Genomic DNA, 14,364 nt, shown 5'->3' with positions numbered 1-14,364 from the left:
AAGTGAGGGTTTCAAGTTAAAACATCTTAATGGAGGATGTGTTTCTTACAAAAACACAGCTTTTCAATTCTCAAGACATTAGTTGATGGACTGAAGTGGTGTGAATTTCTTGTGCATTATTGTGATGTTTTTATCAGCTGTTTGGACTCTCATTCTGACGGCACCCATTCACTGCAAAGGAGCCATTGGTGAGCAAGTGATGCAATGCTAAATTTCTCCAAATCTGTTCTGATGAAGAAACAAATTCATTTACATCTTGGCTGGTGAATAAAGTTTCAGCATATTTTCATTTTTTGGGTGAACTATTCCTTTAAAGATTCTGCAAGGGCTATTTAAATTCATAATTGTTATTGACTCAACTGTACCTGCTGAAAGTATCCACTAAGAAATTGTGGGAAAAAATATATTAAATAAATACATATCAGAAAATAAAATCACTAAAATAATCGCAAGAATGTGTTAGAGAAAAGAAAAATCAATAAAAAAAAAAAAAAGCTAGAATACAGTATTTAATACATTTTCTTGCAGCACCCAGTGACATGAACAAATTGGTAACATCTATAAATCAAAGTTGTGAATTCAAATGAAATTAACCACTATGTTGACAATAGTATTGTGATACAAAACACAATTCATGTTTGATATTTCACTCATTCTATAAAGGTGAAACATTAAAACGTACATAATTAGTCACTCTGAACTGTCTACAGGTAAACAACAGAAATATTTGATGAATCAACACTTGTTTGAGTTGAGAACCTGCAGCCTATCATCTTCAATCATTAAACCACTAAACCACAGCCACCCCCAGACGCGTGACGTGTGATCGCTGCCGTCCATCCGCGACGCTCCTGAATCGCTCGCAGCGCAACACTGTAACCGGCGGATGCAACACGTCCCTCAGACTCACCGGTGCTGAAGCTGCGCGCGTCCCGAAGATTCCAGCATCCCAGCCACAGTATGGATCACGATGCCTTTTATCGCCTGATAAACTTCTCTTCGTTTTGTTTTGTCGCTTTACTCATCACGTTCGCATCATCTCGCGATTTAACATTCGTGGGAATCGGTAACCTGACACATCAACTCGGTTTTTGGTAGTTACGCTTGTCAGTTTGACTCTCGCGCAACTGCGCTCAATAAGCTGACGCTTTTATTTAGTTGCACTTCAGCATCACCAAAGAGCGCAGAGAGATTTCTGGAGTGAATCACCTTCTAAACACTCAACTGGAGCAGAACCAGTGCCATGGGTAAGAACATGAAGCAAAGAAACATTTCTGTCGGTTTGCGTTTTAAGTGCGTAATGGCACGACAAACAATCTTTCAACATTCGGAGCGCATGCAAACCATTCAGCTTGAATCATCTGTTGCAAATGCGATAATTGTGTGGTTTTGACGCGTTTGATTATTATGGATTTGTGCTTGTGCGTTTGTTTTGCATGCATTTCGATGGGCAATCAATTTCTCCCTTCCTGATTTCAGTCATGTTCTTTTCCACCTTCCTGATCATTCATCACTAGACACATGCATTTGCTCAAACGCCTTGTAATTTATAGTGAAACACGGAGCTGAAATGGAAAAGCGTTAATGCTTCTGGACTTTTAAATGTGAGCCTTTTTGTACAAAGCGAGCATTATCGTGCAATTTTAAAGATATTAACATATGATGCAACAATATATATTAACAAAAGCATCTCTTTTTTCTTATGTTTGTCTACAAAACTGAGCTCAGTTTTGTAGTTTTCTAATTATTATGGACACGGATAAACGGACAAATAATATTTTTTCTTTTTTTTCCTTTTTTTTTTTTAGTGAGAAAATAATGCACTGTTGCCCACAGTAACGCGTGCAGCAGTAGATGTGCGTTTTCTTCTAGATCTATAAGGCTTGGCACATTTATTTTATCACCATTTTAGGAAAATGTCACCCTTTTATCTTTACTATTTAATTTTATGCATTTATCACACATTTAAACACACTAGTTACATGCAAAAATGTGACTTTTCCCTTATATATTGTTAGCAAAAATACTGATAAATATTCATAGTCTCACATCTGCATGCATAATAATAATTAAAATAATGACCACAATCTTACTTTAGATATGTTCATGGCATGCCTCAAGACATCAACTTCCCAAAAGTATTTCCTGTCAACAACCCTATTAAATGTTTAGAAGCGCTTTATGACAAGTCTGAATCATATGGAAAGAGGCTTTAATTGGTCTCTTGCTGGCAGTCCAGTGGAAAATGATAGACCTTGCCTTTTGTGTCTTTGCATACTAGGCTGCACTCAGCAGTTGCTGGGCTTCATAATGTTACATTTCCTTGTGCTTCCTACTGAAATCCACAAGCACCTCAATCATCATTTGAATCAGCGGCCATGTTATTATCAATTAAGTCTGTGTATTAGAGAGCCTCCATCTGTGGACATAGCTGACTCGAATTAAGTACAAATAGACGTCTGTCCTGCAGTCATATAGATCACTAACTACTGTACACTGCAGAACCAAAGTTCTGCATGTTCCCCAGAAACGTTGATGTCACATTTAGCTTCTAAATTTTATATTAGTTCCACAAATGATTTTGAGTGAGCTTTGTGTGACATCTTTAATCATTATAATTCAGATGTTCAAACTGCTTAAAACCAAATTGTATGGCCAAGGTTTGATCAGATTGAGCTAAACCTGCTATTATGTTGAACCAAATGTTGGAAGAACTCCAAGCACCTATAAAAGGAGCATGCGAGGTCCTCCTACAGAAACTGCACCTGAAAACCAGAGAATTCCCATTCTTGGCATAATGCAAGGAGTTGCAGATCATCTTATGATAAAATCTTTAACAAATACTCCATTTTGAGTCTCAGAGCTAAACAGTGTTAAATGAAGTATGTTGACATGAATAATTCATTTTCAAACCACAGATATGTTAATGCAAGTGAACACTTAATGTATGCCAGAGTAACTGAGAAAACACCAGCTGATAACTGTATGCTCTATCAAGATTAATCTAATTTATTATTATTATCAAATGCATTATCTTAAGGACTCCAGGGCAAAGAAGGGCTTTGCCCATATGGCACAAATCCAACCACATTAAGAATATTTTGATATTCCAGTCATGCACATCAAAGTAGCTTTAATAGAGTTAGCCATGACTGGTTACTTTGCCCAGACTGCAGAAGTAGCCACAATACAGTTTACTCACTTGGTAAACACTTAAAAGTCAACATGTTTTATGTAATATGTTTCTATTTTATTATTATTATTATTATTATTATTATTATTATTATTACTACTACTACTACTACTACTACAGATTCATCCATGAATGTTTCTAAATACATAAATCTAAAATAAAATTAATTAATTAAAGAATAAATGAATGCATACATACCAATCATATTTCTTCATTAAAACTTAAGATCTCATTCTGCCTTTGGAACAACTTTCCTTTTGTATTATGTCACTTAGACTTTAATGCTAACCAAAAGTCAAATAGTCGTTTAAGCAAAGAGTAGTTTTAAGTTACTGACAAAAAAGATACAAAAGCTGTCACTGGGGCGGTTAAAGGGTGCTTAATATGTACTTTGAAGGTACATATTAGTACCAAAATGGTACATATTTTTACCTTTTGAAAAGGTACTGCCCCAGTGACAGCTTTTGTACCTTTTTTGTCTGAGAGTGTAGGTAATGCAGCCTATGTAATTATTAGTGCTGTCAATCGATTTTAAAATACTAGGATTTACCTCTAAATGTGTTGAAATAAAGAAATGCATGACAAACTAGTTTAAGGAAACAGAACCTTTCACACTTCCGCCAGGTATGAGACATAATCCTTATTATTCATTTAGCATTATTCTTTTGTTTTTATTCAGCCATTATCCGCCTTTAAACTGGCAATAAAGCGTTTTCCAAGCCACATCACTTCAATCCCAGTATACATTTACCCAACTATTATCAAAAGTATTTCTAAATAAATACAACAAAACATTTTCTTGCGACCTTACGTGAAGTATTATGACAAAATGCATTATGAAGAAGAATTGGACCTGTTCTGCAGGTGAATTAGAGCTAATATTAGCATCATGCTTCATAAGACAATTTATGAGATTAATAGTACACTTTTACTCAGAACTCTTCCTTTTACGATCACATGTGGAATTTGATCGTTTACTATTGTTAAAATATGCTATTTATAGCCTTTTATATCGCTGCACAAATTAGCATTTCAGATGTACACATTTTTCTCAAGAAAATCACATACAAATATCCTATCATAATCGTGTGTTGATTATCTTATATAATCTATAGTGGCTGTTGTCATGTTTATTTCTGCTGTGTAAAAGCCTTAACATGTATGCTCTGGCTGAAACTCACGTTGTTTGTGAAGTTACAACCGCCTCTCCGTTCTTAAGTTGCCAGGGATACATTCCAAGTATAATACACATTAGTAAAAGGATCTATTTTAATTTTTATTTGTCTATATACACCTTGGGTGGCCTTGGTACATTATAAAAGTAGCCCAAAAAACTGCAACCCACGGCTCTGTAATTTTTCCAGAGACTGTATTTTCAAAATAGCCCACTTGTGCCGCTAACATTACCCTGGCAACACTAGTTCGCTGTACCCTCATCACACAATGATAGATAACCTTCCGCGCTGCGATGATAGGAAAAAGTTGAGGTCAAACCTTATCAAACGATTCATTTGCATAAAAAAAAAAACGCATGCGTTAACGCGTTAACGTTGACTCCCCTAGTAATTATAAAATAAACAATGACAGCAAGGATTTGAAAAATAATTTTTTCAACTGGGATAAGTAGAGATGCTCTGGAGTGAACTTGACCTTCACGCCTCCACGTCCCAGTCCTCAAAGCCTCCTCAAAAGTGAGTGTTTCAGGAGGGGAGTAGTCCTTCAAACCCACTGCAAACTCACATTATGACTCTAGTTTACTATGAAATGCCCACTTTAAACCCTAAAATCATAAAATCAAGTCTCACCCTTTTGTGGCACTGGATATGCTGTTTCACTAAATGAATCACACTATGGAAACAAAACGGGTTTCTGAAAAAGAGCAACTCGCAGTGCAATCAAGATATATTTTCCATAAGCATGTATGTTCTCTGCGATTTGAACCCGTGACCTTGGCGTTGAGTACAACAGTTGAGCTATAGTAATTGAGCAGAGAACAGATGGGGTTGAATGCTTGTTAATTTCAGCTTCACCACTGACGAAAATAATGAAATTCTTAGAACCACAATATGTTTTCACCTTTTCCTCAGGCAAGGTTTAGTTTGCCCTCCCCTATGGCTCTTGACAAGGCTCGTATTTCAATCAGAACGGTTTCCCTTATGATCGAATGACACACAATAGACTCAAATTAGGATGAGCTATGCCCTTAAACGTTAAACTCTGAGGACACAGAGAAAAAGGCATTACAAAAGCACAGCAAACTCCTTGCGAGGAGAGTCCATTGGGAAGGGAAGTCCCTGTGGACAGACAGCCTGAATAAAGGAGACTTTAATAGACTTCATTGGAAAGTGTTGGGAACTCATTCTGTGGACTGGGAGTTGATGCTTGAGTGAAAGTTAATCTACCACAAAGCATGACATCAAGCAACATCCTTCAAAGTTTAAACTAGGGCTGTCAATCGACGTGAATTAATTGCATGATACGCCGTTTAATTCATCATTTTCAAATTGATTGCGTTTATCAATATTAGCTAAGAAAATCTCTCAAATGAAGATAATGCATTCATTAAAAGTTACTTTTATGTAATTAATTGTACTAAATTCAATTGACAGCTCTAATTTGAACACAAATGCTTACTCTAGAGTAACTCTTGACCTCTCTCCATCTGGTGCATTTCTAGATGTGTTGGTTAGTTTTCTTCTTTGGATAAAGACAGCCCTTTCTGCTAGCACCAAAGATGTAAATAATCTTGTGTACCTGAAGAACTGGATAAATGTGGCCTGTCTGCCACATTTTGCTTTATTTGGTTTGTTACCCAGCTACATTATTTCTCAAACCCTCATCACATTCATCTTGTTTCTTAATCATCTCCTGCTGAGTCCAGCCCGAGTATTACTCTCCATGTCAGGGTAATGGAACACTGCAGCATTCATTTGAAATATCAACTTGTCTTTTTGCCAAGGGAGATGGCAGCCCTCGTTCTCTCAGCCTCTCTCCTCGTCCTGATGTCGAAGGGCCTGTTAATGGCCTTCTGAACCACAGAAACATGGACACGAGTGTCTCAAGTGTCAATTAGTTTTCTTTGGGCTCCTCAAAAATTGTCTGTTAAAAAGTGGTGGTAACACAGGTGAAAAGTTCACAGTTCCACAGTACATTATTTATCTCATCTTGTGCATCCATCAGATCACAACTATGGCCTCTATAGTGAGACGCTGAGGTAGGAGATAGGGAGCAGCAAAAGATGAAGCAATGTTCGCAACCAGTTTTACTAATAATGTGATACATTTCAGATAGATAGATAGATAGATAGATAATACTATTTGTCAAATTGTAAATTTGTTAATTCAATGTGCTGCTTGTTCTCTCTTTATAATTATTGGCAAAATTTAGTAGTTTTTTTTTAATATGCTGATTTATTATCAATGTTGGAAACAGTTGTGCTGCTTCATTCTTTTTTTTTTTTTTTTTTTTGAACCTATCATACCTTTTACAGGATTTTCTAATGAATAAAAAGTTCAAATGAAAACATTTATTTATAATAGAAATCTTTTGTAACAATATACACTATCGTTCTAAATACTTTTATTCAGCTAGGGTATGTTAGATTGATAAAAAGTAATCGTAAATACTTTTAAAAGTAAAAGTTTTCTATTTTGAATAAATGTTGTTCTTTTTAGCTTTCTTTTCATCAAAGAATCCCTAAAAAATGTATCACAGGTTAAAAAAAAAATGTATTCAACATTGATAATAAATCAGAATATTAGAATGATTTCTGAAGGATCACGTTGACACTGATGGCTGATGAAAATTCAGCATTTCATCATAAAAATAAATTATACTTTAAAGTATATTAAAATAGAAAAACATTTTCTTAAAATTCTAATAATATTTCACACTGTTTTTCAGTATTTTTAATCAAATAAATGCAGTTATGTTGAGCATAAGAGACTTCTTTCAAAAACATTAAAAATCGTATTAATCCCAAACTTTTAAACAGCAGTGTATAAACCAGAGGCGAAACTTATTCCATTTTGATGAAACATTACAAACACTAATTAAGGATTGTGTATCGATAAAGTAAACAGATAATTTTGATTTCATGCTGAGTTCAAGCAACCTAATTCAAGAAAATCAACATATTCTAGCATGTGGCTAGTTAGGAAAACGCAGCAAAGCTTCAAAAAAACATTGGGCAGCTATGCTTTTAAAAACATCCTTATCTGCTCTTGATTTTAAACAGTTAAGTGAGAGGAAAACATTAAACGAATCCGCTCTGCAAATCTTTAGCTTCTAATGACTCTCAAAGGTTTAATTTGCTCATTGATTTCTTTAACAGCCAGATGTGGAGATTGATTGCTAAGGTTCACATGCTGCCTTTTTTTGGATGAAGTTTTTTCCTGTTGTACCAGTTTAATAACAAGCAATAGAAAATGTTCCAAATCCATTGAGTAGCCCACTGCTCATGAAATACCCTCGAGGAAAACCCAACCATATCTCAGTGGGAGCACTGCTCTCATCGAATTTCTTGTCCCCAATTAAAAGAATGTGCGGTATTAATGGGTCATATAATTACTTACAAAATGTTGTCTTCTTTCTATATAAAAGTCAGTAGGGAATACAGCCAGCTCGCTTGGTTGTGAAGTCTCATGTTGGAAGAATTACCACATTCTTATGGGTCTTTATCCATTAAGACCATGTCACTAATGGTCTCTGCTGCTAAGGGAAGCGATGTGGTCTCAATGCCATCTCTCTGTTCCAATAACTAGTCAGCAAGAGATGGGTGACTGGCCTTTAGCCACAGGATGAAGCATATTTACTGCCCCAATAGGACACTATTATATAAAATTGATGACTGTGTAAACCGTTTGGTATGCCTCATTGCTGTTGCACATCTCTTCTTGTTAAAGCTTCAACGCAAAGCAGCAGAACAGTGGGAAACTTATTTGTCATGTGTTACTTGCTAATGATACAAGCAAACTTTGAGACGGATGACCCTGATGTTGCCTTTCTCTCATACTTAATTTAGCGTGAAGACTAAGATGCATTCAGTGTTCGGCTGCTTTGAGCTACGTAGATTGTGAATGCTATTTTTAATCTGCAACATTAGTTAAATCTTTTGAGGGGATGTGAGAAACGGCGAACTGTTCCGTGCATATGTTAGACATATGCTGATTAGCTCCACTCTGATAAGTGGATCTCATTGATTTCCATTCATTTAAAACACCCTCTCCGCTACCCACTCGCTTCCATTTTGGCTAAAACCAGGGTACATTAAAAGGTGCAGCGCTAAATGATGGATAATTCGGCTCGAATCCTCATATTCAATTAGAGGGTCCCCAGTGCAATTTTTTTTTTTTTTTTTTTTGATTTCATGCATTACGTCTTAATAGCTTGAAAACACTCGGCACACTCTACAGGATGTTCCCCATCCATCACAGTCATGAATCGTTTTCCTTGATGATAAAGATGAGGCTGTGCATAATGGATGAGCGCACCCACTCTGTCACTTGCAAACCTGTGCTCTCTAGAGTGAATACTAAAACTGACCTCAAATGTTGTCTGTCTGTGTTCTGTCTGTGTCTCTCCACAGGGCCCTTAGTCTGGGAAGGGCGCCTGTCATGTTTTCTTCTCCATGCTTCTGTTCTCCTGCTGCTCAGCAAGGGGGAGCGGATGTGCCCTGTGAGTTGCCGCTGCGAAGGCAAGATTGTTTACTGCGAGTCTGGCGCCTTTCAAGACGTCCCGGAGAACATCTCTCTAGGGTGCCAGGGTCTATCCCTGCGGTACAACAGCCTCTTGTTGTTGCTACCTTACCAGTTTGCTCACCTCAACCAGCTGGTCTGGCTCTACCTGGACCACAATTCCATCAGCGTAGTGGATAGACTGGCTTTCCAAGGACTTCGCAGGCTAAAGGAATTAATCCTAAGCTCTAACAAGATTGCGCAGTTGCAAAACGGCACCTTTGAGACTGTCCCAAACCTGCGCAACCTTGACCTGTCCTACAACCAGCTGCAGGACTTGATGCCGGGGCATTTTCATGGACTACGCAAGCTTCAAAATCTTCACCTGAGATCAAACAGCATCAAAACCATCCCTGTCCGTACTTTTATGGAATGTCGAAGCCTGGAGTTTCTAGATTTGGGTTACAATCGCCTACGGACTATAACTCGTACGACCTTTCTGGGACTGCTCAGGCTAACCGAACTTCACCTTGAACACAATCAATTTTCCAGGATTAACTTTTTCCTATTTCCACGCCTCTTGAATCTGCAGGCTCTTTATCTGCAATGGAATCGCATACGGACGGTCATCCAAGGTTCGCCTTGGACTTGGCACACTTTACAGAAATTAGATCTATCAGGCAACGAGATACAAATTTTGGATCCTGCTATTTTTAGGTGTCTGCCCAACTTGCATACGCTCAATCTGGAGTCTAACAAGATCAGCAACGTGTCCCAGGAAGTTGTTTCATCGTGGATCTCCATTAGCACTATCAACCTGGCAGGAAACATATGGGACTGTAGCTCTAGTATCTGCCCTCTGGTGTCTTGGCTGAGAAACTTCAGGGGAACTAGAGATGCCAGCATTATTTGCAGCACTCCCAAATCCCTCCAGGGAGAAAGAGTCATGGACGCAGTGAGGAACAACTCGGTGTGTGAGGAGATATTCACCATGGAACCGACCACGGAATTAACTCTTTTTTTGACTACTACTACGACAACTCTTTATGTAACAAAGCCGCCCACAACCACCACTACAACCCAACGCACGACAAATAGACAGCTTTCTCAAGTTACCCACATACAAAGAGTCACCCCAAAGGTTTTATTCCCTGTTCAGTCCAACAACGAATTCCTGCCACCCCTATCGGTAACACCTAGCAGCCTACCCTTCACCCCCGAACCTGAGTTTGAGCATATGACTTTCCACAAGATCATCGCTGGCAGCGTTGCCCTATTTCTCTCGGTGTCTTTAATCCTATTAGTGATTTACGTGTCATGGCGACGATACCCTAACAGCATGAGGCAACTCCAGCAGCACTCCATTCGACGCAAGCGCAGGAAAAAGACTCAAGAGCCTGAGCACAACATCAACTCTCAACTGCAAGAGTATTATCTAAGCTACAACCATGCCAATGCCGAGACCATGGACTCTTTGGTTAACGGGGCGTGCACCTGCACCATCTCGGGCTCCAGAGAGTGCGAGGTATGACCTACCGCTAAAAAAACGCATTCTCTGCACCGGGGAGTCAGAGGTAAACTTTTCTAAGAGCATGACTGCCCGTAAACCTTCTCTCCTTCTCCCTGTCACTCCTTTGAATCACATCTTTTAAATGCTCACATTAATTGCATGAGTAGAGGAATGGTTCACTTAAAAGCAAAAATTCTCTCATTAGTCACTCACCAAGTCATTCCAAACATGCGCTTAATTGTTTTCCGTAGATCTCTAAAGGAGAAGTGTGAAGAATCTTTACACAAAGACTGTTTCATGCAACAGTAGTTTAGAGACTACATCAATCAAGCTGTAAAAAGGACAACCCCTTCCCGTCATGAAATTAGGATAAATGCAATTGGACTATATTCCAAATCTTTAGCTGAGAGCAGCACAAGTCGTATGAGCCTCTATGGTTTTGTCATTTTTTGGAGCTTGACAGACACGGTCGCTATGAATGGTCAATGGAAAAGATAGAAACTTAAGATTCTCCTGCCATTTACAGCATAAATGTTTAGAAAGAGTAAATAATAAAAATTGTCCATTTTGTGCCCCTCATACAAGATTTGAAACAGTCAACACCCTTTATGATCAACACCGCACAGGATGTTAGTCACTATTATGAAAAGTATGAAAGAAGTAAGCGGTTCACATCAACATTCAGGGATTGTGGCTGCTCAGTGAAAATTAAATGTGTCTTAGTGTGGCAGGTAATGGAGCAGCTCCCTGTGATATACTTTTCTACCCACCATCTACCTGTCTATCTGCTCTTGAGAAAGTCTCCTAACCTGCCAGAAGCCAATCAATCAAGGTCAATCAAGTCGATAAAATAAGTAAAATCACATGACCTCCTTCAAAAAGCAAAAGTCATACTACTAGACATCATCTCAGCCTCTAAATTAATAAGTAACAATAATCCACTTGAATCGCTGGTTTTAAGTGAACTATTCCTTTGAATCGAAGTTGTCAGAGACGTGTCACACTGGTGAGTGCATGTGTTCAATAGGACACAGGTTTAAATTCCGCTACCTTGGTTCACACTGATAAGTAATGTGTAAAAGTTGTAAACAAGTTCATCCTTTGACCCATCATAGTAGTTTATTTGATTTTACAACCCTTAAGTGCTTTTCAACCAGCTCTATAATTTTCTCTTGATGGTCTCCCTCAATTAAACCTAATTCGTATCTAACAGTCCTAGCAGAGTAGTGTCATCTGTAGTTGCCTTACAGAAACGAAGCCTTCTTGACATGAAACAACACTCACAATGACATTATTGTGAGTCATTATTATAAGCCTTGTGTTTATCATGGAACGAGAAGGAACTGAAACAGCGTTCAGTAATTATGGACTTAAATTATGCAGCTTTATTTTACAAAGCATTGTTTTTTTTTCTATTTCTAGACGCATTATGCTGCATGACTACATGCCCTTTACCAGTACCAGCTGTTGGAAATCAATGTACATATTCATGTTTTCCATCACCTTCAATTATTGCCTAGTCTTTTAACTCCTGCTTGGGGCTGCTACATCGTTCATTTGATCACATTTTGGAGCTCTGTGTTATAATGGGTCATCACGTATTCAGTTTTGACATTTAATAAGCGGGGTACTCATTTATGCATCTTATTATTTATCTTTCTTTCTTGTGTTTGTGTCAAATTGACTCTTGTCTCTCTTATCATTTTGGGTGATGCAAAATAATTAAAAGTACCCTCATAAAAGCTTTTACAAACCTAACCAGATAATGCATGACATTTTTGATGGGGAAGATATACGCCTTAATTGTACCCAATTTGACTTTCTGTCCCACCCCAAGAGAAAAGCATAGCAATAGTAGGTCACACTACATGAGATGTTAGGTTGCATGCATCTATCAAATCCTCACTGTTTTTTTCAGGCTGAAACACTTTTCTGAATGCATTGCATCAGGCCTCAAATTATGGTCCATATTGAAAGGCTAAAATAAAGCAGGGAGAAAATGCTAATTAGGCTTGTCAATTTAACATGTTCATTTAGTGCGATTAATTCTTTTAAAATGTGATGCAATTTATCATGCCCCCTAATATTTATGTAAACTCCGTAACCATCATGGAAATTCAAGCCTGAAGTATCCATTCATGGTTTTTTTTGTGAGTCTGCTTAAAAACATTGCAGAACAGAATGAAAACAAATGTTAATGTGAAATACAATGCAACAGCCAAATGTGTATGAAGACCAATAAATAAATACATAAACAAAATAAGTCAATGCAAATGAATGTACCCTAAATAGCTGTGAAGATTCCATTGTAAAATGAATTGAGCTTTAGGTCAGTCATATACTTTATCTCCATATAACTGAACATCAGTCTACATTTATTTAACAATACATGGACTTCTAAAGCCAGTTGTTGTCTATTTAATGCTTTGAAATGCAAATTATAATTTAATGACTTCTCAACAGATATTTGCAATCAATTCTGATTAATTTGATGGATTAATTGGCATAATTAATTTAATTTAATTAATTAGCAGGCATAAAAATTGATTCACAGCCATAATAAAATACAACGAACAACATAATCACACAAAGTTAGTGCAAAGCAATAAACAGGCTTATTAAAAGGAAGGAAAAAAAACTTCCCATCCAATAAAAACTATCTGTGTATTACAATATAGCCAAATTACACATATGCTGATATGGGTACACTACACACATGAATACACATATACAAAACTACATAACGTAAATGTCTGCTCAAAGCATAAAACCATTGCATTTCAAAAGACATTTACACTAACCAAAACAGTAAATTATCCTATTCCTATCTTATTCTTGATGTCCAATGCAGTGAAATCAACTGAGAGCCACTGCCTTAACTCGTGTCACCATAATGATGAAAGCGATGTTACTGGCTTGTCTCCAAGTGCTGATGTGTGACATTCAGAGAATGTCACATTTTATTGTGCCTGATAGTTTCATAAAGATGTCAATCATCTTCCCACCAGTCTCTAAAGCTCCCAAATTATAGAAATATACAGTGAGGCATATGCTCATATGCATCCTGCTGAAGGCATTTAGTGCTTATATTATCCCTCAGGGACCAATAAACTACATGATTCATCTCTCCATCCACCCATACAAAAAAAAAAATTGGTCTAAAACATGTCTGTTTTTTTTTAGGGAGGCTTGAGTATTTTAGGATCAGAACTGTAGTTGTTATTAAACTGATTTGTAACACCATAAGCAGAATAAATTTTGCGTTTGCATAAACATCATTTTTGCATGCTGTTCATGTGATAATTTTTCAGTTGATCTCCCGTACAGTTGACAGTTCCCAATTCAAAACCAGCTGTCGTCGTTTTATGTTTTGATTCATTAGGAAAACCTGGTGGAATATGCATCTTGAATTTGAAAGGCATAAACACTGTACATCAAGCTCTGCTTTAACCTGTACTTCAGTACTGTGACTAACTTCTCCAATCTTCTGGTGACCCTAGTAATCGAGATTGTTTTTCTGGTCCGTCACTGGCACTTCCACCTTGGCTTCACACTTCTAATCTCAGCATGAAATTGCTCATTTTTTCATCCCTGCTGAAGGTTCCTAAGTGGATACTTGCTTGCTTGTTTGCTTCTGTTGCTGATAAGGATATTTTGCCTCCAGAACCATGAAGTAAAATGCAATTTTAAGTTTAAAGGTTCGATTTCAAGCAAGGTATATATGCAGCAAGTTGTCACAACATAACTTTTCTAGAATAGTTTTTTGCTGAGTGAATCTCACAAAGCTGGTCAAGAACATTTCAGAGTCATAAAATATAAGAAATCATATTTTATATAAAGAAATTTAAGCGTATTTTAGAAGTATTTGGACTGTGAAATTTATTTTTTATGAAAATTAAACGCAACATTCTCATTACCAGCATGCATTGTGAAGTTGTGTTTTTGATTTATTTTTAATTTCCAACACTTTAATTCAGTCGTTTATT

At 37.2% G+C, this 14,364-nt stretch overlaps 1 protein-coding gene across 3 annotated transcripts in view; it reads left to right on the top strand.

Annotated features, from left to right (window-relative positions):
• The first annotated feature begins 894 nt into the window (after positions 1-894).
• Positions 895-14,364, top strand: part of lrrtm4l2 (leucine rich repeat transmembrane neuronal 4 like 2) — a 53,970-nt gene continuing 40,500 nt past the window's right edge. The window contains exons 1-2 of one of the 3 annotated variants that reach the window (XM_058783737.1): positions 895-1,247; positions 8,781-10,393. In XM_058783737.1, the coding sequence (XP_058639720.1) occupies positions 1,244-1,247; positions 8,781-10,393 (1,617 nt within the window). In that variant the 5' untranslated portion in view covers positions 895-1,243. Of the gene's footprint in view, positions 1,248-8,780; positions 14,333-14,364 lie in introns of those variants that run through there. The other 2 variants (XM_058783739.1, XM_058783738.1) reach the window with 2 other exon arrangements.

This window comes from Onychostoma macrolepis, chromosome 08 (assembly GCF_012432095.1).
Source record: "Onychostoma macrolepis isolate SWU-2019 chromosome 08, ASM1243209v1, whole genome shotgun sequence".
In the NCBI taxonomy this organism is placed as follows: Eukaryota; Metazoa; Chordata; class Actinopteri; order Cypriniformes; family Cyprinidae; genus Onychostoma; species Onychostoma macrolepis.
The sequence above is the reverse complement of the archived record's forward strand: the minus strand, read 5'-3'. Positions and strand labels throughout refer to the sequence as shown.